Source organism: Rhipicephalus sanguineus, chromosome 1 (genome assembly GCF_013339695.2).
Source record: "Rhipicephalus sanguineus isolate Rsan-2018 chromosome 1, BIME_Rsan_1.4, whole genome shotgun sequence".
Taxonomy (NCBI): domain Eukaryota; kingdom Metazoa; phylum Arthropoda; class Arachnida; order Ixodida; family Ixodidae; genus Rhipicephalus; species Rhipicephalus sanguineus.
The window spans coordinates 58,049,721-58,076,833 of NC_051176.1; the positions used below are offsets into that span (position 1 = coordinate 58,049,721).

At 47.2% G+C, this 27,113-nt stretch overlaps 1 protein-coding gene across 1 annotated transcript in view; it reads left to right on the forward strand.

The window, feature by feature from the left end:
• The window catches only part of LOC119391718 (bone morphogenetic protein 4), a 261,822-nt gene that overhangs the window by 170,289 nt on the left and 64,420 nt on the right, over positions 1 to 27,113 (forward strand). Inside the window, exon 4 of the mRNA XM_037659376.2 lies at positions 20,647 to 20,806. Coding sequence (XP_037515304.1) covers positions 20,647 to 20,806 — 160 coding nt within the window. The remainder of the gene's footprint in view (positions 1 to 20,646; positions 20,807 to 27,113) is intronic.

Here is a 27,113-nt window from a genome sequence, read left to right on the forward strand (position 1 = left end):
ATTGATGCTGTCTTGATCGTGCGCTTGTCGGCGATCGGCCGTTTCTTCTATGCACATCTCATGCTTTATCGAGGTCACTTGCCATTTCACGTTGCGACATTTCATTGTTGCATTTCATTGTTTCACGCATTACAGCCTTTGTTTCCTGTAGCAACAGAAGTGTTGGGCTGCTGAGCACGTGGGTGAAGTACCGATTCTCGGCATCGAGGAAGGAAAAAGTTAGGAGGGATTATTGCACAGTGCAACAGAAATAAATAAATAAATAAAAATAGTAATTCAGGCACGCACAGGCCAATCATCGCTTACCCCCATTTTCCCAACAGAGAAAGAGCTCCTAGTTTTTTACTATTCTTATTTGCATCCATGGCGATGTTTTGTTCACGAACTACGCCGATTTTTTGTTCGCAACCGACGACGCCGCCGCCGCTAACACCGGAATTTCCGCGACACGCGCTCTTTAACACTATTGCGTTAAAAAAAAGTGTGGCAAGAAAACATGAAGGAACGAGTGAAGCAGTCACTCCATACAGAAGCGCCGGTTCGCTCCCGCGCGATTAAAAAAAAAAGTAAAATGGAAAACACGGTAATTGCAACCGGAAGATGGTGGAGCGACAAAGACACTGCGAGACACGTGCTGCCTTTTGTGAGGAGCGTGATAAACGGACGGCCATTTCTGTGCTGGAAGGTTCCCGCGCGATGGGAGCGCTGCCTTTACGACAGCCGTGCACGCTCTTGGCGTGCGCCCTTGAAAGTTGGCGTGGATGTTGTGGCCGCCCTTGCCTTCCTGACGGCCCCTTTGGCCTCTTCTTCTCTGTCCCATCATGCCGTGCCAAGACTACGCTCCCTCGCACTGTATTCCCGTGCGCAACCATCTACGTTGCCTGTCTGTATCGTGCTTTTCACATGAAATCACGAATTTAGTCGCGTCGCTTTGCGCCCTATTTCTGGATCATGTGTGCGCGTGCACTTTTTTTGCCGTCGTGTTGGAGAGGTTCCTCTTTTCTCCCGTGCGGGCTCCTTGAGTCAACGTGAGTCTCTCTCGGCGCTGATTTGCTTAAGGGCAGTTGTAGAGAAAAATTTTTTGTGCGTTCGTGCGTGTGTCTGCATAAGCAGCTATGAACGATTAAACGATAAGGTGTTATCACGTGCGTGGGCCAGCATAGTGTAGGGGATTTTCTTTTGATTTCTCGTTTATGTATGTATATATATATATATATATATATATATATATATATATATATATATATATATATATATATATATATATATATATATATATATATATATATCCTGTTATCGTCCACTGTTCACGACCGGCTGGTCCCTGTGACGCATACGGAACGCTGTCGAGGCCACTGACACAAAATCGAATATCAGCTTTATTAAAATATAATAATTGTATTATAATAACTCCGAACACAGGCTAGGTGTTGGTTTCTAAGCTCGTGTCTCGTGCACCAAAAGAGTCAGAACGGCTGAGCGATAAAAAAGCTATTAAACGCCAGTCAAAATGGCTATAGTAGAACCCCGCTGATACGTTTTTGAAGGGACCGTAGGAAATAAACGTAAGAGACGGGAAACGTAAGAGCCGAAAAACAGGAAAAACGGCAAAATATTTAGTGGTACAGAATTAAATTTCAATTCTTACGAGCAGCACGAAAATTGGCGCGCTCAGCCGCGATCTAGTCGATGGATAGAAACGCGGAGCTTAGGACGGCCTTATCCACAGGAATGTAATCAACGCATGTGATTTTTTTAACACCAACAGCTGTAGGCATGAAAGAACTAAGCGCACGCAATCACGACCGGCGCGGCGAGTCCGACCGCGAACCGCACGCACGACCATGCGAGCTCCAACCAGCTCGAACTCCTCCCGTTCTCCGACAAATAACGATGATGATGAGTCTACGCCAACGCGATGGCAGAAGTGAATGCCAATCTCGAAGGCCTTGCTTTCGCAAGCAATTACGTCATACACGCCATGTTTGTGCAATGCAAATCTCAGAGGCTATGCTTTTGTCAATAGTAAATGCCAATCTCGAAGGCCTTGCTTTCGCGAGCAGTTACGTCACAGACGCCATCTTTGCCATTTGAATCTCGAAGGCCATGCTTTTGTTTGCATCAATTGAAAGGTTCTGTTGCTTGCGCCTCTCATGCGGCTAATATTACGGTCAAACGAGGCCAAGCTGCGTGAAAATGCGCCGTGGCCGCTCTCTTTGGTAGTCATTCGGTCGGCTCCGGGCGCACTTCGCGACGTATCATACGGGAACGGTCCGACAGTTACGACGTAGCAGCGGGGTTCCCAATACATTGTATCCTATGGGAGCTATGCCGGGACCGGCGGAAAACGACGTAACAGCCGGGAAAACGCAGCAGTGAGGAACGTAACAGCGGGGTTCTTCTGTACCTATTGAAGCGGCAGCAGCATGCTAATCCGCTGTATAGCGCATGCTCGGAGGTCGGCTGTCACATAATCACGGTATCTGACATAAAGAGGACGACTAACAAACTTGAAAGGGCACCGCTCGTTATATCTCGAATTGCTGTGTTCTGTTGGCAATACGTGGGCGCCATGGTTGATCGCCTGTAGGTTTCTCTCATGCGCGGCTATAAAAATATGCAATACATGAGTTGCTTCTGATTTTTCTGTGCAACAAACGTCGCCAGTATCTCCGGTGTAGCAGCATGCCGCGAGGCCTTACCGTACTTCTCTCGCAATAAAATTATTAAACAGAACAAAAAACAAACGATTAAAGTTGAAACCATCTGTCAGTGTTTGTGACAGTTAATGTGCATAGCACTGTTGTTGAGGTGTTTCTTAAAGGGGTCCTGCGACGTTTCTGCGACTGCCTTTTGTAGCACAATAGTGTGCGTAGTGCTGAAAGAACGCAAAAACAAATATTTAAATATTGCTGCGCAGGAACTGAACTTATTAGTCTTCAAAGTTTGAAACCCGAGGAGATGGCGTGAGAAAACGTCCCCTTTCGCGTTTCACTCTTCCAGAGACGTCACGTTTTGCTTCATATCTCCACGCGCCTCTTATATACCGACATACCAGAAGCGTACGTCGCCCCATGGTGGCCTATGCAAATGGTAGCACAGCAGCGCATCGACTGTCGTGTCGCAGTTGTTTTCAAAACATATTTAAAAACAGAAATTCCTTTGCATATGATTGAGTATAAATAATTTTTTATGTGTTTAGCGCACAATTGTACGACCTAGGACCACGCGAATGTTATGCGTGACTTGCCGTGTGAAGGCCATCAGGGGGGCTATCCTGGACACTGTAAAATTCCGGCGTCGTGTCGAATTTCGTAATGGCGGCAATTTAAGCCAATCGGAGAGGCGATAGTCGCCCTCCGGACCAATCAGACTGGACCAATGGCGGAATTCGACAACATGGCGGAATTTGGCAATGTCCAGATTAGCACCCCTGTACGCACAGCCACTGGTCTCACAGTCACGTGACCAAACGTTCACTTTCGATGCCGAAAATTGCCCTTCTGTGTCGCTTTAGTCGGAGAAGAAGGTGGTTTCTCCCTTGCAATGCATTTATGACTACTTTGCGTTGTTCCTACTTGCGCTGCGATATTGCCGCACTGCACAGTACCGGAAGAAGCGATAGGAATGACATGCTTAGACCGTGTTGCAGGACCCCTTTGAGGTGCACTCGCCTTCGAATGAATGGCAACATGAAGAGCCTCCATCAGCGTTGTGAACACGTGTCAAGCGTCATGCACGAAGAAAATTCTTCGAGAAGGCATCAATGTTGCGGAAAACGCGCCAAGCGGCTCTTGCTTGCAAGTGGGACATTCATGAACGTTTTCTGTTCCGCCCCATGTGGCATGCGACTGTGGCGTAGAGCATCGGGATTCATTAGCAGCGGCTCAGAATTCAAATCTAACCGTCGGAACATTTCGAACATTTTTCATTTATGTTTATCCGGTGAAGGATAGCGTGTGTCTGAGAGAGAGAGAGAGAGGGACGTTACTCGTAGTTTAAAAGCGCATTCGGATCTCTAGGTGTCACATGTTCGGCCTGTCGGTTGGTATAAATGGCGGGGAAGTAGATAAAGAAACGATTTACGCTGTGCAGCACCATGTAGCACTCTTCTAATATTGCCAGCCTATTTTGCTAATCCTGCGATGTTATAAGTGTTGGTAGAGCATCGGACGCGTTATTCGAAGGTCGCAGGTTCGGTCCCTGCCCGCGGCAAGCCACCTTTTCGTCCACTTTTCTTTCTTCACATTTACATTACGTTTACAACTAATAACATCCCGTATACTTTCCTTGGCATTATTGTCTGTTAGTGCTCATTAATATTGCACAAATTGAAGTATTTCAATGAGACAGGTGTCTCTAAGAAAGTTCGAAAGTGGTTTTGGTGAATGAAATGCATAGTCACTGTTGGCTAACCGCCAGAAAATCAGCTCAGCTCATGAGATGACTGTATTTGATGACTACTGAGTCCTAACAGTGAGGCTCTTTTTTTTTTTGTCATTGTTGAACAAATAGCATACAAGGGCAGATTAAGTGGGCCATCTCTTCCCGTACGTTTAGCTGCATCTGCGACTCGTACAAGAAAAAACACACGTGGCGATCCACTGCTTACAGCTCTCTGGTTTCTTGTGCTGCGCAGCAGAGCGTGACGAAGCTGTGCAAAAGTAAGGCGCGCGCGACGAAGACTCGGGAGTGATCGTGCTCACGCATTCGCGATCGTCGCAGGGCGAGCGCTTCTCGAGACCCAGCGCGAGAGTCGCGACACACTACTGCTGCTACTGCCGATGCTTCGCACGTCGACAGATTTGTCACTGTCGACAGCGCTCGCTGAATCGACGATGTCCTTCGGTGAAGGGGCCGGGCGCAGAAGCGTGGCCGTCGGGCCCCCGATAGCATGTCCCCTCGTCCGCCACTTCTGCTTTCGTATACAGTACCCGACAACGTTCACTCTTCCAGTACACCGCTGTACAAAAATAAATAAAAAAATCGTTTGATGGACTACAGCGGAGTATGCGCGCGTCAGAATTCACTTCTGATATCCTCGCCGTGCAGCTCATAAAAAAGTGGGAAAGAGTACAAAAGAAATATGAAAGTCTTGCCCAAGTAAAGGCGGGCCACGTACTTCCCATATAGGCATCCGTACGGTACAGCGTATTTACATCGACGAATTGGAGCCGATGGCGTGCGTGCATGGGGTCCGAAAGAACGATCGTAGACGAGCGCCACGCGCAAAACAAGCAACACTGTAAACTAGGCCCGACTAGAATGAAAGCGCCGCTGTGATCCGGACGACGTTACAAAGTTTGCTGCTGCCTAGCGGCTAAACTAATCGGGAACGCATATGTTTCCGCACGCATTACTTGGTGCAGGCGTGCGACCGCAGTTTTGTGGCAGCTGACTTAGTCCTACCAAGTTTTTTTTTTTTCTTACTGTTGTGCTTTCTCGTTCGTTGTCTAATATCATACTGTACTTCTTTTATCATGTCAAAAATTACCCCTGGTGGTTATATAGAAGTAAAAGACGGCCTTTCGAACTGTTCTGTGTGTCAGGACTATAGCTTCCGGCGTACAAAAAGACGAACGAGGGAAATGCAGGGAGGCTAACCAGAACTTCTGGTTTGCTACCCTAAACTAGCGGGAAGAGAAAGAGAAAGAGAAATTAATAGCAGAGGCATAAATTAGACGTGCGAAAAAAAAATATTGGATTTGAAAAACAAGAGAATTGTAGTCGCTCTATTAGACCACTGGCACCTAAGAACTTTGACAATGTTTGGACCAACATCTCGTACGACAATAAAATCCGCCGGTTTTAAATTGGGCTAACTGACGTGAGATTACGTCGAGAAGTCAGCTGAGAAATGGGACACGAAGAGAAGAAATATATTGTCTCCTTTTGTGACTTTCCATCTCTGCGGTATGTTGCAGAAAGAAAAAAAAATGATGCGCTTAATATTCTTTAGCGTTATAAAAAATGCAGGAGGTGCCTTGATTTCTTTCTCTCTCTCTTTGTTTATTCTGAGCCCTGGTTCCTCGATTCGCCCAAATGCCTCGATGTTTGCCGGTTGTCTCTTCCAACTTATAGTTTATTTGAAAAATCCGCTTCACACGAGTGCTAGTAATCGCTACATTGCTACGATTACTTCCTTTTACGCGAGAGCTAGCAATCGGACGTGATTTATTCTACGTTATTTTTGAAGCACTTTTTCAACGGTGTTTACTTCCGCGATTTCCGTATTGGGTATTCTGAACCCCTCCCCTATCGTTTCCTTTATTTGGCTGTTTCATTCCGTCTTACTCGATAGTAGCTTTTTCGTTGTTTTCCCCATCCCAGAAAATGCAAGCGCACTTCTCCTTGCAAGTTTGCTTTGTTGCATTGAGAGTGACTACGCAGAGAAGCGACATTTCCGGAGAAATCGAAACGCGAATGGAAGAACGCCTTTCGGGGTTTTTATAGGGCAGGCCGGAAATGACTGCCCATTAGGGACATGAAACGAGGTGTATTCGAGTGGGTGGACAATTCAGCAGGCACTGAAAGCAGTGCCTTTAAGTGGCGCCAGATTAGCGATACCAGGATCGACCAGGGAAAAGACAATGACGATAATCACGCCGGCGGCGGTAGGAAAGCTCGCATGACGGGGACCCAAAACGGAAAGTGAGCTGAGGTAAACGAGTGCATATTTTGCATTTTATTCCTTTTATTTATCTTTTTTTTGCCTGCGTGGTCTCTTATTGCAGGAATTCAGCATGTTGACGCTGCAAATCTTGAGGATCCCAATGCTGGCTGACAAACAAACAAAATAACAAACAAACAAACAAACAAACAAACCTACAAACAAACGAAGAAAGAGCGCCGGCTGCTCCTCTTCCCTGACGTGGCAAACACAACTATCGATAAAGGAACACACCAAGGAATATTTACATGTGCAACGTGAGAGTACTGCAATATCACGTGACAGTAGAGCTCACACAACATAAGTGAGTGGGTGACATCACCGTCAGACAAAGCGCTTATCTGAAACTCGTCGCGCCAGCTAAAGAAATGCTATTCGCATTATAAAGTAAGAAGCTAGCAAACGGGGGCTCACGCCATACAGAAGGTCGCCACTTACTGCAGGTAAGAAAATAATGTGTGTTTGACTAGCTATCAGCAAAGCAACAGCCAAACAATGAAAATGCGCACCACAAAATGTGCACCACGTGCGTCACGAAGTCACGCAGACGCGTGACTCGGAGGAAGGCGAGCGGCGCCGCCTGGCCGATGTTTTCTTGTCCAATCGCCTCCGCCAGCTCCCCTACGAAAAAATAAAGAAAAAAATCAGCAGTTGTTCCGTGTACGAATACAACCGATGAGCGAAGCTCCTTAGAAATGGGACGCAAAGGACTATGCGCCTGATCTCGCTGCTGGCTTTCATGAAGGCGGTAGGGTGGGGAGCGGGTGGGGTGAGCGTCTGCTGCGCTCGGTGGCGGGAACGACTGAGCGAGCGAGTGTGCGGCGCGTGCAGAGCAGGGAGAGAGATGCGAGCGGTGATGCGGCGGCGACGGAACGCCACGCGCGGCGTTCGGCGCGCTCAGCGTTTCATTGTCGTTTTGCGCCGGCACCGGGTGGGGAGAGCGTCTGCTACTACCTTCGACAAAGCGCCCGTAGTGCGCTAAAATTATGGTTGTCATTTCGCAATCCACGATAAAGGTGGTGACAGTGAAGACGACCATTATGACCAGTTGTGCACAGAGCCTATTTCTTTTAACCTCGAATTTCTGGTGCGCTAGAACCAAACTGCTCAAGACCTGAACATTTCCTCTTAAATCACCGGCCACTGCAACCTAAAGCGATGCTTAAGAGAAGGGAGCTTCGACGGCGACGACGGGGCGCGGGCCTAAGGAGCTTCGCTCAGAAACATGGTTGATCCCTCCGCCTCTAGAATCGGTATAACAGGGAAGTGGAACATGTCTTGACAGAAGTAAATGATCGTTTATTGTTCATTGATGTATTAGAGCTTGCACAATGACTATTGGTGTCTGGCAGCTACAGCTCCGTTTAACGTGGATGCAGTGACGTTGACGCCTGGTGGCGCATTTCTATTCCGACGACTGACGTCCATGATCATGATTAAACCTTTGTGGAAGTTGAAGTAGTTAGCACACACCTGGACACAGAATATGTTGAATCTCGCGCAAAGATAACATGAACAAGCACATAATAAACATTGGCACTCGATATGCACTCATTCGAGGCATCCTTTGAGGAGAAAAGTGGTGAGGTGCACGCTCCCCAGTAATAGGGTAAACTATGCCTCTGCTCATGCACACACTACTGCACAGCGCTTCAGGAACGCGAGAGGCAGAGTTCGTTGTTCGAGCCGTGAACGCGGGAAGGCGTTCCACTTCCCGCTGGCGCGTCTCTCGCTGAAAAGGTGTGAGATATATAAGAAGCGTTTGTACTGCCTCGTGTATGTTTGTCGGCAGCGCAGTGGGTGGAACGCCCGGCATCTATTCCCGCGGACCGACAGGTCCTGGTTTCGACTCCCAGGTCATCCACGTCAACGGAACCTTTTTTTTAGTTTTTTTTCTTTGCCATCTGTTCGTGCGCATTATACCAGCGTCATTTCCGTCACGGAAATGACGTCAGCGTAGTATTGGTGGTCCCCGGCATAAAACACTTTCATGTTAAAAACATATGAGCAAAATGTAATCTTCACGGGATCACTAACTTTAATGTTGCTGAACCGAAATGTTGAATTAATTTGCAATGCTTTAGATTCAAAAGTAGGTGAACACGCTTTAGACACCGCCATCTAAGTCGGTGCGTCAGTCGTACGATCTCTTTGCGTAAATGAATGTAGATCAGGTCGAGCGAAGCCAACTGCAACGTGATAAGATAACCGCTCGTGTATAATCTCAATTCTTGTGTACTTCTATCATATATAATTAATTTGACTCCCCCTACCTTATAGCCCAACATGGCCAGCCGATATTTTGCTCTCTTCCTCACCGGGTCCTTTGCACCGCCCTATTCTACATAGAATATTGCCAATAGCAAAAGAAGCGCGCGTGGCAATATATCAGCGAAAACTTGGCTTCCAGCTTTGCTCTCCTTAAACGAGTACTGACACGAGTTTTGCAGATTTTCATATTGTTGCTCTTCATAAAGTGCTGGTGTCAAGCATAAACGTGCTGGTGTCAAGAACACTAAAAAGTGCATCGTGGTTGCTCGGCACGCATTTAATATATTTTTAATAGCGCTTGCTTAAAAAGCACTTCCGGTTTCAATACCAAAGGGGTGGTATCACAGTGACGTGTAAACGCAGTGTGACGTAGGTCTAAGTCACGTGGCAGCAGCAACTCATTACGTTCTTGCAGCGCTCTGTAGTTGGGTGATAGTTGTACGTGTTCCACGTAAACAACGAAGGGTGAGTTGGCATCCAGAAGCTTCGTGAGCAATTTCGGCCGCATCCAGGACGCAGAGTTCGCAAATCCAGCGAACTTTGTTGACTCCACTGCGTACCATTGCGGTGGGGTTGTTTTGCAGATGCTAGGCGACGAAAACTTTAAAATCAAACTAAAATATTTTATACGTGCTTCCTTGCTCCGATGCCTGGAGAGCCTTAACACTACATGCCAAGGAAACAAAAAATGACCCTTTTGCGATGCCTCAAAATCGTGTCAGTACTCCTTTAAGCCATCTCGAAATGCTCATATTTCCACTCATCTTTTTGAACTGCGCATGCGCGGATGTACATTCAGAATTCATTGCTTGTGATGCGCTGAGGCAGGACGCGGACCAGAGAAAACGAGGAAATCTTCCGGCAGCGCATCACAAGCATGAAGACGTACCAACTAGCCCCTATTGCCGCCTTATTACATTCAGAACTTGCAGCGTTTTGATCGACCTTGGTAGGTATGTCCCGACTGCTGCAGATATGTGGTAATAAATGCGTCTTTACCGTTAAACTTACTTCGTCAGCTCCACGACGCTGATATCCTCGTCTGGTTCTAAAGCGGCGCTCGCAAAGTTGGTATAGAGATAAAAGGCAGCGTTCATTGTATTCAATAACGCTTAAGCTATTATAACGTAACCTGAACACTGAAAACTATCCGACTAACGCAGATGCTGGCGCAAAGCGCAGTCAAATCGAGACAGCGGTGAAGATGTGTGAGATGTAGAACTGGCGCGTATATTCTTATTGCCGTTTTCATCCGAGCGGTTCGATATAAAGACGGCGGGACACGCGAAACCTTTTTTCAAAGTATGCTGCTCAGCGATCCGACAAGATGGGAACATATATATATATATATATATATATATATATATATATATATATATATATATATATATGGCCGACTCTCGCTCCTATGTAAAAACTTTCAGACGTTCATCAGGCGCACGCACACACACACAAAAGAAAACACAAACGCATCCAACGATTGCCTTAGAATGCAAGAAAGGGAGACTTCAATCTCATGCCCAGCCTGCCTGCACAGCGAAAAACCCGACCAGCCGTCCGTGTCCATTCTTTGCCGTGGCATCTCTTGTCCTTCTCCTACATTTTCTTCTTTTTTTAAATCGCTAAATATAGACGGGAAATTCGAAGAATCGTGGTGTGATGCAGCGTGTCTGTAGGTGCGTATGCCAGTATACCAGAGAGGAAAAAGGCGGCTGTAAGTGAATTGTGAAATGGCATAGTCGTGTGCTGCGTCGAGCCATGGACGTATAGAATGAAAGGTACAAATAAAACGAAAACTATACGGGAAACGCGAGGTATGAGAAGCGTTAACGCTGGAGGATGGCGGATTCGCATCGGAACGTGCCGCAAATCTAACGTTCCGCAGTCAGCGTAGATCCCTTTCCTGCCCTTTCTCCCTTTCTTTGAGCGTGCATTCATGTTTCATCGCTGCTTTCGAAGCGGCGTAGCTAATCGAGCGAAAAGCTCGCGCGCCATTTGGAGGCGCCGCTCGTTGCCTTCTGCGCGTTTCAACAACCCCCTTTCCTCTCTGTCGGACCGTCGCGTTTTTCTCGCGCTCTTGAGCGCCAGGAATTCTCGCTCGCGATGCAGCCGGCGATATCCGTGGCAAACGACGGAACAGTCGTCGTTATCTGTGCGGTGTCGTTCGTGCACATTATCTTGATATCCTTCTCCGCGGCTCTCTTCCCCTCTCTGTCCGCCGACTGTCTTTTGTGTCGCGCTGCCTGTGTTTCGGTTCTTTGTTGTTGTTGTTTTATTGCGATAGCAACTATATCGACAGTCTCAGCTGGTTTTTGCCGCCGCCGTCAGGCACTGTATATGCATAAGTATATATATATATACAGTCCCAAAGTCCCAAAGAAAAATAATTCAGAAAAGTGCTTCCGAAGTGCGGAATCGAACCAGCGACTTCTCGCTCCGCAACGCGTGGCGCTAACCCCTAGAAAATAGTTCGCAAGCTCACACACCGTATACAAACACAGCTTATGTCACGAACAGCGTATGCTGTGAAAAAAATCCAGGTAAAAAGAAAACTTTTTCCTCGGTTTCCGGAAACCGTGACCAGCGACAGCTTGGCGGGCCCGGTTACCATGGAAACAGCCAGAATTCTCAGTACTTTGCGCAAACATGATGTCCCATCCGCCACACTCTCCCTAAAGGAGTGGGGCCTCTCCTAACCTTTCCATCCACCATGGTGACAATTCAAGCCAAGCTTGTACTGACTGATCTGTGTGGCTGGTGGTGTTCGAAAAAGCCCTCTTCACCCACAAAATCTATCCTCACCCGCAGCTGGCGCGCGCGCACCAAAGAAATAAATAAAACAAAATAAATTTTCGTTCCGGTCGTCGCTGTTCATTAGCTGTTCAGCGAGAACAGCGATCATCGCTGTCCGTTAGCTAAGTAATTCAATGTAAAATATACGTAAAATATACCGATATTCAAATTTCGGAATGCTGTACTGGCCGACTACAGATCCTTAGTGGTAGACTCGCGACTCGGTCGTCGCGTTTTGACATGCGGTGTATACAAAGTAAGCGTGTCGTCATATTCGTAAACGTTTATCGCTGATTTCGCAATGAAGGAACGTGCTTGGGCCTCGTTAGAGCCTAACCTGGGTCGTATCAGCTTTCTAATACGGGACTTAGGTTGCACCAATCTTCTGGCCGTCAAATCGCGCATTCACTTCGAGGCAGGCGCGTAGCCGGAAGGGGGGGGGGTGGTGTGTTCAACCCTCCCCCCTCGGAATGTTTCAGTTTTGCTGGCGTATATATACACGCACGTACGAACATACATAAAGTATGGTTGAACATCACCCCCCCCCCTCCCCCGAAAAAAATTTCTGGCTACGGCCCTGCTTCGAGGAACTGATATTAGTGGGGAACTGGTGAAAAAAACTGGCACATTCTACTAGGGCCTCGCAACACAGCCGCTGCTGAGGATGCACAGTAAGTTGAGACGAAGTGCTAGAGAGTATCAGGTAACAATTAACGCCACGCAGAATTTAGTATAGTTGTCAATATCGGAGTCGGGGAATAAATAGAGGGGCTTCTGGTAATATTTAGCGCTGTCATCCGATCGCAATATGCGCGCGCGTGTGTGCTCGTGAGTGTGTGAGTGCGTGCTGTAAACATAAATCGCAAATATTGCACATTCTATACGCCTTCGACCACTTTCACAACAACGCTGAGTGTACGGTACATGCCAGTACTTGCTTTTGTTGTGCATATGCTTCGCTCCTCATTACTGCAAGTGTGTGCGTGTCCCTCCGTTAAAAGGAAGCTTTGGCTTCGGAGCTCCTATTTAAACATACTGTAACGGGAAATTAGTTTTTTTGCTTTGGTAACTACTGCGCAAAATTTTATGAGCTTTGTTGAATTTCAGAGGTGAAGTTAAGATCTATAGTTACTGCTGGATGCGAATTTATTATTTATACGCCGCCTATAAAAAAGAAAGCGAAAAAGAATTGCAAATAAAAAAACGTACGCCAATGATAAGCTAATAACTTTGTAACCAAACGCTCAAACACTATATCACTGTTATCGAAAGTGCACCTTGTAATACATCTGAGGTGGACAAAATGATGTAAGGGACGCTTCTTTGAAGTATACACCTCTAATTTGTAAGAATAATTTCTGGGGTTTTACTTGTCAAAACCGCCATATGATTATGAGGCCGTAGTGGAGGGCTCCGTAAGTTTCTATCACCTGGGGTTCTTCAACGTGCACTTAAATCCAAATACGCGGGCCTCTAGCATTTCGCCTCCACCGAAAGGCGACCGCCGTTGCCGGGATCGGACCGACGACATTTGGGTAAGCAGCCGACCACCGTAACCACTGTACCACCGTGGCGGTTACCACTAATTTGTGAGCAAGACTTCTGCACCACCCTCGTAAACAATGTAGGAGTTTCGCGTAAGTTGAAAATTAAGATATCAATGCAGTTTCTTCAGATGTTCACTATACAGGACTACGATTTTAAACCCGTTTAAACAGATTACCTAACATCGTGCCTAATTTTTTAGTGCATGTTAGAGTTCGGGAATCTTCGTTAAAAACTCCACGCCTTGAAGAAAAATGGAAACTGCCTCCGACAGTCTTTAGAGAAGTTAATTTCCTTTCCTATGTGCTACAAATTTGTTTTGGGATCGGTGTACCCATTGTGTCCCAAACGCGTTTCTACGTTTAACGCGCGTTTCGATTGAAAAATGTATAGTTTGTTCTCTATAGCTAAAGCTTGCTCTGAAGGGGCGAAAAGAGGATCAGAAGTTTTAGATTCGCTTATGTGCGTTAAAAATTATCGTGTTTATTAAAGCCGCGACGTCATAGCCGGGAACAGCACTACTGTAGTGGCCGCATCTCGTGAGGTCACGTTCATGTGGAGCTCTTTACACTCGGGGTTGTCTTTACACGACTCTTCGGCGGAAAATGAAGAAAATGAATGAGCTTTAAGATGACGCCACTGTCCGAGCCACAACGACAGCAGGTCGGCAGTGAACGATCGCTCAGTTTCCATAATAATAAGTGGGCCTTGCATGACTGAGAACGAGCCCTATATACCAGCGCTTGGCGGGAACGACGATCCCCAAGCTGTAATTTAGTCGCAACTGTGACGTGTCCCTCCATGTTGTCTTCGGCAGGGTTCATAAGCCTGTGTTTAGCGCGACATGGTTCCGTAGGGATAAAACCGAACTATCACTGGCGTATACGATTGCTGTTTTTTGCCCCTTATCTTGGTCGTTCAGCTCCGACAACCGTTATAGTAGCGGAGGCATAACAGATACTGCTGTTGTGCACCCCTTTACAGTGCCTAGTGTGGCCTGTAGTTGATTTTCGGCCTGTAACTGAATGCGCTTTTTCGTTCAACTGTGCCTACTTTTCGTCCAACAAGCGAGCGTGGGCTGTTTTAACAAGAATGCTCGGCTTGAACATGCCGAGCAGTGGTCCGTGCAGAGCGAAGAGAAAACTATCATCACCATGAACCAGCACGCCCTCTCTTCGTCCTCTTCTGCTTCGCTCCCAGAACACGTGCGCCGATTGGTCCGCCGTGGGATGCAATAACTCTGATGAGCGAGAGAACGAGTACAGAGAGAGTGAAAGAAAGAGAAACAGAAAATTGATGGCGAAAAAATTTTCTTGGCGAGGCGGGATTCGAACCCGCGTACCCACCATCCGAATGCGCGCGTCTTAACCACTCTACTGTCCCGGCGCGGTATAGCATATCCTTGTATAGTATCGTATAGCGAAAGGGGTGAGAAAGGGAAGTGAGGGCTAGGAGGAGGGAAAGCAGGAGGTGAGAGAGTAAATCATAGCATAGAATGAATGACAAAGAGAGAAATAGAGGGAAAGAAAGGGAGAGAAGCAAGTAGAGAGAGAGAAAGGGAAGAAAAAGAAAGAGAGACAGAAATAAATAAATAGAAATAAACAGAGACAAAAAAGTCATAGAAAAAAACTGAGATAAGAAAGAAAAAGAAAGAAAGACAAAACAAAAGATAAACAAAAAAGCCTGCTCAGCTCCGCACTTCCTCCAGGCTTGGCACCACTAGCGCGAAGCTGCCGTAATTTTTTTTCTTGCGGGCGGAAAGTGTGCATTTTCTATTCGCCGCAATATCACTCGGTGCCTTCGGCAGCGCTGCGTGCAACCCGCGTGTTAAGCCTCCGCGTAGTGCGCGCACATATATAAAGAGCGAAACTGCACGGACGAACACGACATCGGGCTCGTCTCGCAGCCATGGTACATGCATGGGACCAATCGCTCGAGCGGCGCGTGTCGCTGCTGGCTGGTACGGTAGCAGCAGCCGCAGCAGCATCACAAGGCAGCGAGGCGGAGCGAGCAGCAATGCTGCAGTCCTGATAAACGAGCCGCTGTGCGCGGGACGCGCGCTACACGCGTACATAGGGCCCACTCCATCATCGCTACCGCGAGGAGGAAGTAAAAGAAAAAAGAAAGACGTCTCACCACGGAGAACAACAGAAAGAAAACTGACGCGTGCCAAAAGTATAATTTAGCCGACGAGCAGCGGGGAAGAAGTGGCGGCGGTTCATCTTTGTTGCATCGCGCGTGTCGCTGTGTTGTGGCGCATCGTTTGCCCAATTCTTTCTTGTTCGAAACTAATCGGTGAGGCGCGTCGGTCAACGAGGGAAGCGTGGAGAAAGAGAAGCGTTGGCCACTCGACCGTTATGATGTACATGCGATGGCAGCAACCGAGCGTAGTGGCCCCGGGTTACGCACTGGATGGGTTGTATGTACACGTACGACCCATCGGGCCTGGTCAGGCGATGCGACCGAAGCCCAATGACCGTGTATATACGCAGGCGCTGGGACCAAAGTTTGCGTCTTGCGCCTGGGTAGCTCCCAGGGAACCCAACAGTACTGTGTCGTTATCCGCCTTTAATTTTACGTTATCCGAGGACGAATTCCGTCATTAGACACACACACACACACACACACACACACACACACACACACACACACACACACACACACACACACACACACACACACACACACACACACACACACACACACACACACACACACACACACACACACACACACCATATATATATATATACATATATATATATAATTACCCGTTGACACATGTTGTTTGTGCAGTTACAACGCCCGTTTTGGTACTGGAGATCGTGGATTTCATTTTTTAGTGCGCATTGCGCTCGAACGTACAGCGATTTGCATATGATTGGACGTGCGTCACATAAGGGCGATGGTGATAGAACCTGCGCTAATAAAAACTGAGTGGCAGTTGCTGCAGGGCGAGTTGATTTTACGCGAAGAAGGATTAGAAAGACCACATTAGAGAAGAAAACGGTGCAAATAGTGCAAACATGAACAGAGTGCTAACATGAGACAGACACTTTGGTTGACGCCACAGGCGCATGAGTGCAGCAGCTACGACAGTAACAACGCCTCATGTCAAGCAAACTAGATTCGCTATTGAAAAAATATCTTCTTATACTGCCACCCAGACGTCCGTTATTTCGCTAATTTGCTTAATCTGACGTATCGTAATGAAGCATCTCTAGAAATTAACGCACACTGTTACAATAAGTACTGCAGTAGAATAAGTACTTATTGCACTTATTGCACGTACTGCAGTATTTAGTGCACTTCAGGCGGTTCTAACAAGCTTTATGCGTGTTCGTGCGTGTGTTTGTGTGTGCGCGTGTATATGCACACGTGCGGAAAGGTAGAGCGACCTCCCCGGAGATACGTTGGTCCCGGGTTTGATCCCCGGACCAGGACGAATTTTTCGGGAACTAAGACGGTTTCTTCTGGGGAATCCGTATACGGATTTACTTGTGGCTTCGTGCTCCAAAAGGGTGGTTGTCAGTTTCCCTTTCCGAACCCTTCCGCCACCTTGCGGGATTCTGCAAAAGTCATTTGATATATACACATTCAAAATTGAAAAACTGCGGTGCGTGTGCGGGCGGGGGGGGGGGGGGGGGAAGGGGTGAACATGAACATGCTTAATAATAATAAAAAAAGTGATATAGGATGAAGACGGATATGTGTGGTCCGGGCCGCTAGCGAAAAGTCCGCGGGTCGCATGTGGCCCGCTGGCCGTGTGTTTGAGACCCCTGGTTTGGTGTGTGTTTCGCTTGGTGAAGGGCAATGCACGAGCGAAAATCAGTTGATCGCGCGCACGACACTTAAGTGGAACGACGTGGAAGAACGGGCGTGCGAATGCATGGGCATAGCGTGGCAGCCGACAAATCACAGCAGACAGCCTCGTATGTGGATCAATCGAGAGCTTGTACTCTAGTGACGCCACAGGTATTAACCTGTTGGCGTCATGAAGTGCTGCGAAAGGATAGTAAACGCAAGGCGAAAAGAACGCGACACCTCTTCGCATTTTGAGAAGTTCTTCGAGCGCCGTTTAAAGGAGCCCTGAACTATCGCTCTCGCTTGATAAGAAAACATATCCCGCATATTCGTGAGCGGTGCGTGGAGTGCAAAGTCAACAACAGCAACAACAGCAACAACAACAACACTAATAATAATAATAATAATAATAATAATAATAATAATAATAATAATAATAATAATAATAATAATAATAATAATAATAATAATAATAATAATAATAATAATTGCAACAACAGCAGAAAAAGAACATGCCAACCATTCGGCACGTCCCCTAGTGCTTCAACCACGGCGGGGTCCTGGAGGCGTTCGTTTTGTGTCACCAAGCGCATCTCTGTAGGTTATCATCTGTTGCGGTTTTCTGAAACATTGAGTATCCTTGAAGTGGATTGAAAACCAACTCGCCTTCCGCAGACGGCGCGCCAACAGCGATGGACACGGCCGAGACGAAAAACGGAGGAGAACGGCGCGGCTTCCTAGCTTGGACGCCCTCACCCTTCAGGCAGCATCCGATACTCGATGGGAAACCATTAATCAGTTGAAGCCTTTGGGGACATGGCGCGGTGGCCGAGGAGCGCTCGCCTACGGGCCTGCTATATCGCGAGGCACGTGGTGAAAAAAAAGGGGTCTAACAAAATAAGGGACGAGCTGAAAAGAGTGGCTCAGGGGCTGCCCTTCTCGTGGACTCCATCCCCACGTGGCTTCCTCCTATGCTAATGCTAATGCTGCTGAACGCCCGCGAGCGTAGATCGATGCGTAGACCACATCGCCGAGGCTTATATAGCGCAGGGCCCCGCGCAATTACGTCGAGAAAGATTTGGTGGGTTCCGCGGCCTTAGTTTCTCCCTTCAAAGCTATAAATATTCCGGATCTTCAGGCTGGAAAATTCTGCCTTCTCACAGCTGGCGCTGCGTAAAGGAAAGCGGGACAGCGTGGCCAGGCCTTGGTGGAGCGAAACTTCGTAATCGGAAGGCCCATTTGCCGGCGGCACTCATGCAACTATATAGCGAAATGCGCTTCGCTTCGCCTCACTGCGAGTGTGCTTGCGCAGGTTTCGTTGGAGACGAGACGTTTCGTAGAATGCGCTGTGTATGAAATCTGCGACAATAATAATCAGCAATCTGCACATACTGAGAACCTTGCGTTGTATCCAATTATGACAACTTACTTTTTTTATACCTAGTCATGAAAGCAAGCCAGCTGGTTGGAAAGACAACGCCACCGCACTCCGTTGTCGCTGGTCTAATTGAAGCTGAAGTTACCTTGATTTGGCAGTGCACGCAGCGCCAGTGTACATCATTTCCGTCTTTGTTCTATCGGTTTGTTAAAGCGGAAGTTGTAACGTCCTGACGCGACGTAGTTCGTTAAAGGAGACGCTGTCGTAGAGGATTATGGACCGATTTCGACCAACTCTAGTTGTTTAGGGTGAACTCAGGTCGCGGTACACAAATAACAGTATTCCCCTTCATCAAAATGCTGCCGCCACGGCTGGGATCAAACTCCAGTGGTCTAATACACGCTATGGACTCAGTCGTCGCTGCGGGTCACGTAGTGTCAGTAAAGCATAATTTTACTGAAAGGGTTACTAAAGGGCAGAATTGTTATTAAAGAGGAAAAAAAGACTACGCTCTCGATGTACACTTACGGCATGTCTTGCTGCGGTTGAAAGGCCGTGGCAAAAGTGTACATACTTTTTATCGCAGCTCTTGTTTAACAGGGATTTCTTTATACATGTTTATCTCGTACACTCTATAGAGAGCAGTGTGCGCGGGAACGTCGGATGGTACTGGTGGAACGCTGAGGCAATTTATGTGCATGACCCCGCGACCCGTAAGAAAAACTGGGCTCTCGTCCTCTTTAGGTCCTCCATTCAGCTTGTTAACCCGAGCGAAGCGAGGCGGATTTCGAACGCGCTGTCTTGAAAATCGCGAAGAGCTCTCTTTGGCAATCGCGTACGGAGCATGCACCAGTCAAACATTTACGAAGCGCGCGCTTCAGTGATTCCGCTTCGAAGCATTAAGCAAGGCCTCTTCTCCTGGTGGCCCTTCGTTTGGGCTCGCGCGCACTTGCGACACGGCACAGTAATTTGTCTTCGGTCACCGTCGCTGTGTGACAGAAAACGTGCACGTCTGAGTTTTTAAATTATGCTGCGTGATTCTTGGTTTATGCAACCACGTCTACAATAAACGATATACGTAGACGATAAAGGACGCCATGAACATCACTTGCAGCCGGATGAAGAAAAATCAGATACTTTCTGCGTGCGAAAGAGAGACAGAATTGTGCGTGTGCGTGCGTGCGTGTGTGTACGTGCGTGTGTGTGCTTGCGTGCTTGTGTGCGTGCGCGCGTGTATGCGTGTGTGTGTGCGTGCGTGTGTGTGTGCGTGTGTATGTGTCAGAGAGAGAGACAGTGAAGGAAACGAGTAGTCTCTGCTGCACATATATTGTAGGACTCGCTGTACTTCAGCTGAAGTGCTTGAAATCATGACGTGTCGATGAAAAAAAAAACCTTATCGCTTTTGCTATATCAGTTTTTCCTATTGATCCTCTTGAAGCGTGCCTTCGAGTCCTTAGAACAGGATTGCGCATTTAAAATGCTGCAAAGGCGCAGTACGTCGTGAGTGGACAGGTTAACTACAGCATATGTGTGACAAGAGGCACTGGGCGCAGTACAGTTCCTGTATTGACGCTGGTCTTGAAAGGAAGTTTCGAATGGGCGAAGTAAATCTGCGAAGCCTCTTGATTAATTTCGGCAACCCGTCGTTCCTTCAAGGGCCCCTAAACCACTCCGGGTTCAAAGACGACAAAGTGGTTCCTTTCTCGCCTTCACTACTCTTCCTACAGGCGCCATCTCCTCCTCGACACTTATTCCTTCAGAAAACACGTGGACAATGTCAGCACTAGGTGTTGAGCCTATCAGGATATAACGTGCTTTTCGGCTACACGCCGTTATCTTCGTTTGCGCAGTCGGAAACGTACAAAACGAAGGGAAATGAGTTTATCGTGCACGATTGTCATGTGAAACAAGGCAGAACGGGCGTGTGTGCGACTGCACGACAAAGCAGGCTCGGAGACGATTCACAACTGACATATTTGGGCCAATCGAGGGCCAATCGAGATCTTAGTTTCTTGTGACGTCACGTAAACAGACCTCTGGCGTCAGAACTTTTGCCGAAAAAGGCGAGAAATTCTAGGGGAGAACAATGCGCTCCTTCTTTGCACTTTCAGAGGTTGTTTATGGGCCCTTTAGCATGCTCCTATGTTTCGAGACATTGAACACGGCATTGTGGGCTTTCCTGCAGGTGCGCGTCTACCAAGCGATGCCCGGTGTGTCTCCACTGCGCGAGGAGGGCCACCGGCTGCTAGACGTGCGACGCATGACGTACACCTCGGTTGGCTGGGAGGTGTTTTACGTCAAGGCCGCTGCCGTCGACTGGATCAAGGACCCGTCTTCGAACCTCGGTAAGCGCCTTGATCTTCAGCTAAACAGTGAAAGCTGCACGACCGCTGAGGTCTGAGGCTGCCTATGTGAGAGATGCTGCAGTAGTCGCATTTCGTTATTGAAGGAATACACTGGATTTTCACCGCTTTTTTGCCTACTGCGTGGCGCATGTTATCTTCGCTATTCCACGTTACCCCGGCCACGAAAATAGTCAAGTCGCGAAGTGTGATCAGTTGGTAAACGCACCCGACCGAGTCACAGGAGAAACATATACCGGGTGTCCTAGCTAACTCGGTCCAAGATTAAAAAACAAAACAAAACAAACACACGCTCTAGGAAGACTGTGCCTGCTCTATATTAGTGCTAGTCGTCTCTTCTTACAACCTGTATTATTTATTGCTAATTATTTATTAATTAAATAAGTGTGATTAACCAACATTTTAGTTATTGCTTGAACTGGTGAAATATTAACTTTAAGTTGTAGACCGCCTTAACTACCCTCACAATCGAGCATGGAAGCCTTTAAGCATTTAAGCGTCAAGCCTTCAAGCATTTATTTTGTGCTGAAATCTGCCTTGTTGACTTTTCAGAGCAAAAAATAAAAACGTGCGAAACATGCGAAATATGAAATAGACGCCCGCTCGCTCGCCGCTGCACAAGCGGTTCCAGGAGCTTTTTGGTTGATGCATGCCTACATTCGTTCAGCATTGCTCAGGGCTTCACGCTGTTTGGTAGACGCGGCATGAAAACTCGCCGCATGACGCGTCAATCAATCAATCAATCAAGGTGCGTGAAGCCCTGTACAACGCGGAGTTAAATTAATGCTCCCTCGTTCTTGGTGCACCCTTTCACAATGCTATGCGTACTGAAATTTGGTTTGTTACCCTTTCTTAACGAACGTTGCAAGTGTATAAGCGCTGGCCGTACTATGGTGTGCAGGTCCATCACGTAATAACGAGCCTTCTTAACTGCCTTAAGAAAACTCAGATACATCATGTGCTTACAGCTCGCTCTGGAAAATCCTGCAAATTGTACATGTCAGAAAGAAGGCTTTGAAAATTGTGCTGTGCTAGAGAAATATAGTGTTTTAATATAGCGTAAAATATTCGCGTCAGCGCTATTCGGAAGATTTTAGTATAGCGTAAACAACGGTGCGCAGTGAAGAGAAAAACTTCACAGACGTAGGATCCCACATACACACATCGATTCGAGGAACTCCGTTTACTGGGTTCATAGCGAATCTTGCCAAAGTGTTTGACCCACGGCCGTCAAAAGTTCACCACAAAGTAATCAAAGCCTTTCAACGCATCCTTGAAGACGGTGGAATTTGCGATGAACATTTACTGGAATACATCGTGAGTGCGCATCGTATTTGTGTGTCCACAAACCTAAGATATTCGCGGACGAGAACTTCGGTACTTGTACTCACCGAACAAAAGACTTTCCAATTTCTTATTTATTTATTTTTTGCTAATATCCAAGTGAAAGGGCTAGCTGTCGCTAGAAAATGGTGACCGCTCCTCATTCTTTTTTTTCTGTAAAAGAAAAGCGCAGTTTCGCCGGAAAGGCGAAACACTTATAGCGACAGTAAAGGGGTATTCAGATGGGGGAGAAATGCTCAGGGGAGACGAGGGGATTGCGGATCACGTGACCGCGACGTCACGGATTAGCGAGTGGGCGTGACCCCCCCCCCCCCCGCGCCTCCTCGGGGGAGACGGGGACCTTTTTCCCGAAAGGACAAACAATCCCCCGGCGGTGGGGGATATAGCGAAATTCCGAGCTCTTGTTTGGCCACATTGTTGCACTTGCCCCTGCAAAGAGCGGCAGCGGGTGTACAGTCTGTAGCTACATGGTCGTCTGCAGCTCGTCGTGAGCAGCTCGTCAAACGGGTGTTGCAAGCAACCAGAGTAGTCTAGTAACACTGGTCTCCCCCTTTATCCTTTATCCCCCGAGTATTTCTCCCCCGTCTGAATACCCCTTAATGCACGTAACATATATAAAGTGGTTTGGCCATCTATGTTGTAGTGAACATTCGCGTACTAATTAAATTTACGACAATGATGCCCCGCTCCGTCCCGCTCTGATTCCACTCCGACTCCCTCATTGGAACACTTGACTGCCGGCCTCACTCTGCCATTGGAACAAACTTGCTCCGACTCCGTCATTGGAGGGCAACGTACCTAAAGAAAAGATGCGTGTTTCCTTCCCTAGCCATTCCTGGGCGCGCTCAGCGTCTCGCCCCTCACCCGTGCAGCCGAAGACGGCGCGAGCTCTATCGCGTGCTTTTTCTCAATGCAGCAGCGCGATAGAAACTTATCGCACTTGGACCGTGCACGGACCACTACGGCAACGGCGACGACCGCGCCGTCGGCGGGCTTTCGCTTGGGGTGCCCCTAAAATCGCAATAAATGTGGAGTGCCGAGAATCGATATTGAAAACAACGCTGAGTTGTCGTCCGTAGTCTGTTATACCGGAGCAAAATGACCCGAAGTGAAAATCAGCAGCAACTGTGGATGAGCGATTTGCACAATGAAGCAGGACAAGGCTGTAGTTGCGAAGCGAGCGCCCGTCACTTCCGTGGTTCCGCCATGTTTTCTACCCTGAATGGTCTTTGCGAGCGTTTGCGTCTCGCGTTAAATACTGAAAATAGCGGAGGTACGCTACGCGCAAAACGTCCATACGAGAGCTTTAGCGGTACCGATTCACCGTACGCTACCGAAATACCGTGTCGTCGTGGTCGGCACGCAACTTTCTTTAAAACTTTTTTAGCCGTGCAAATTGCTCATTGCGTACGGTAACGTGACGAGAGGATCAAAGTGGTTAAAAAAGGTCTTGCAGAATTACAAAAAAAGCTACGTTCCGACCACGACAGCACCATACTTCCATACTTACTGCACGGTAGACTGGCACTGCTAAAAGAGCCTACTGTGTTCTGCGCGTGCGCAGTCTGACCCCAATAATAAATAATTGTTGGGGTTTAACGTCCCGAAACCACGATTTGATTATGACAGGCGCCGTAGTGGAGGGCTCCGGAAATTTTGACCATCTGGTGTTCTTTAACGAGCACCTAAATCTAAGTACACTGGCCTCAAGCATTTCCGCCTCCATCGAAAATGCGGCCGCCGCGGACGGGATTCGATCCCGCGACCTGCGGGTCAGCAGTCGAGCACCATAACCACTAGACCACCGTGTCTGGTGCAGTCTGACCCCGTTACGCTTTAGCGGGTAGCGTGATGCTGCTGACACCATACTAAAACTGTCTTAATTTGATGTCTGAGTGCAGCGTCAAGAAAAGAGACGTTGGAGTGGGCGAACACGGCGAGCGCATGCTCATGAGCGTTTCCCTGAAACAGGCTTTACTGCGGCTGCCCGGCATTCGGTTTGCGATTTTTCGATAGTGTACAAAGCGGAAAAGACATTGGACTTTTAACGGCGGGGCTATTTAAGCCGGGCGTAATGTGTCTGCTGAATCTGAAAACCATCATCATCATGAACCGGTACGTGCTCTCTTCGTCCTCTTCTTCATCTCTGCTTCGCTCCCAGAACAGGTGTGCTGATTTGTCCGGCGTGAAGATAAAAGGCGAGAGAACGAGTACAGAGAGAGAGAGAGAGAAAGAAAGATAGAAATAGAGAGAAAAAAAAGGAAAAAAGGAGAGCAAAAGATAGCGAGACAGAGAAGGAAAGGGAAGAAAGCTAGAAAAAGACAGATGGCGAGAGAACGAGTACAGAGAGAGTGAGAAAGAGAGAATGAAATGAAAAGACAGAGAAAGAAGTAAACAGAGAGAGAAAGAGATATACAGAAACATACACAAATTTGAGATGGAAAAAAGAGAGACAGCAAGCATAGCGATGTATAGTAGAGTATAGCAAGGGGTGGGTCAGCGTAGTGAAGGTTAGGAGGAAGGAAAGGAGTAGGTGAGAGGGAAAGTGTAGCACAGTCTTCTATAGTATAGTATAGCAAGTGATGTGAAAGGTAAGTGAGGGTGAGGTGTATGGAAAGGAGGATGGCAGCACCGCCAGCTTCACCGCTTCTTCAGTCTTCGCACCACTAGTGCATAGCTGCCCCAGTTCTTTTTTTATTCTTTGCTTGATTTTGCTCACAAGATTGTAGGAACATCGGTGTGTTCCCTGTGGAAAATTGCGACAAAGCGACCTATATCGCTGAGAAAAAGAAAGTTTTCTTGATGTCTCCAAAATAACTAGTGTTGTTGTGAAGGGTCTGCACGACCGCGCTGCCCATCGCGGCTTGTTTATTGCACTTCCTTTTTTGTCCTCTCCATTCATTTCTTTTTCTCGCGTATGAAGACGGCGTGAATTGATCGGGACAATAAAGAAAAAGAAAGAACGAGAAGAATGGCATTACTGTTGTATCTATTTTATGTAACCGCAAACGCAGACACTCTATCTCCCTAGAAGATTCAGGAGTTATAAATACTTAGAGGAATGAGGACAACTATATAAACAACGTTGGGCAGTTAAACGTGCCGAAGTATTCGAATTATTGTTCCCGATGAAGTGCAGGATCCTACGGACATGTTCATCAGTCTAGATATTACGGGTGATTGGCACGCTTGACTGACAAGGAAAAAAAACACGTATATCCACGAGGTGAATGATGATGAGTTGGCGAAGCACTGGGACCTGGCACCCGACATTAAAAACAGTTGGGAACCAGTCATTTCCTTTATTTCTTTTGTTGTTTTTCGGGAAGCACGCATTGAGTGAAAAACTTCACGTGCACACATGCTCGGTTTGGCGAAATGAAATAAAAAGATTAAAATCTTATGTCAATAAAATCATATCTCCACTTAATTCAGCAGGAGGATAGAGCTATAGGTAAATTAATAAATCGAAATTGAATGAAGCTAAACTGAAACCAAAAGAATTCCCTGGCAGCTCTTCAGTAATGCACTACTGTCGAATTGGAATTTTGTTCTGCATGTCTAACTCAGTCGTTCTAACGACAACAGCGCTGAAAACTTCTAATGTACATTTTAAGTACAACCCAGCACTTATCTATTTCGTTTACTTCTCCAGCTCAATCAATGCGCTCCTGCGATCAAACGGGCATTCGCGGTTAGTCCATTGTATGCATTAATGAGGTCTTCAGCGAAAGTTTACGCACGCAAACGAAAAAAATTAATCCTATTGAACGCACACGTTCAAAGCTCTGTGCAGAGAAGTTTCTGTGAAGCGGGTAATTGAAATTTTATACTAATAACGGTGGCGTGTAGAGTTATGTATGTGCTTTCAAACTACGCGACGGCGAAAATCTCATTGCACGTATCCACCACAGTGGTTGTAATATTTAAACTAATGCGGTTTGTACCTTTACACACTAGAGCGCCTGTCAGTTATGCCGAAATGCGAATGCAAAATCAGACAGATGAGTCGTGGATGTGATGTCTACGCGATGGCCTCACATGAGCGAATCGATGTATGGCGCTTGTAGAAGGATGACTGGCCATGACTGATATATGTATGAAGAAGTACCCCACGTATATTCCTTGATATATTTCCATACTTCCCAGTGTGCTGTTCACCCAGTTTGGGCATTACAAAGAAACAAAGAAACAAACAAGAAACAAACAAACAAACAAACAAACAAACAAACCGTAGATCACTCCATGGCGATCGTGCCTGCAAGGTATTAGAGGGTGGAAATTTGAAAGAGAGGCTGCAACTCTTCCTTTCGAGGGAGCCGCGCTTGGGAGAGATAGAATGAAGGTCACGCGCACGCATACTACCTAATTAACATACGTATCTTTGAACGCCACTGACCGTGACACCTGAATTCGGTCCGTCATTCAATGTGGCGCGTGCAATGCCGCCACTGGAGATGGGCCTCGATGCAAAATAAAAAGATAAGGGAGGTGAGGTTCGTCACGTGAACAAAACCATGTATATTCGCCCGTTCATGGGTGGAAGGAGGGAGTGTACGTCACTTGCTGACGCTAGCCGAGGCAATGGGGAAGAATGTCTCTGTTAACAATGGTCCTCCGCCTCCTGGCGCTGTCGTAACACGAGAGGTCACTTCCTTCTTACCGAGTTAAGAAGTATTTCGGTGGAAAGCTTCCTTGGCGGCGCCGTTCATCTTCCAGTGAGCTTAAGTTAGTAGTGAGGTACCCTCTAAGGATTCTGTCTCTGTAATGTCAGACTTACACATTCCAGTTCATGATTGTTCATGATTATTGGGTGCACATTGAGTGACGCGTACCTAATGGTGAAACAAGAGAAAATTGAGGAAATCAATGAATTCCGTTGGATATAAAAAGCTATATTATCAATAAGTCAGTGTGCTTTAGAGATGCCTATGAAGCGACTTAA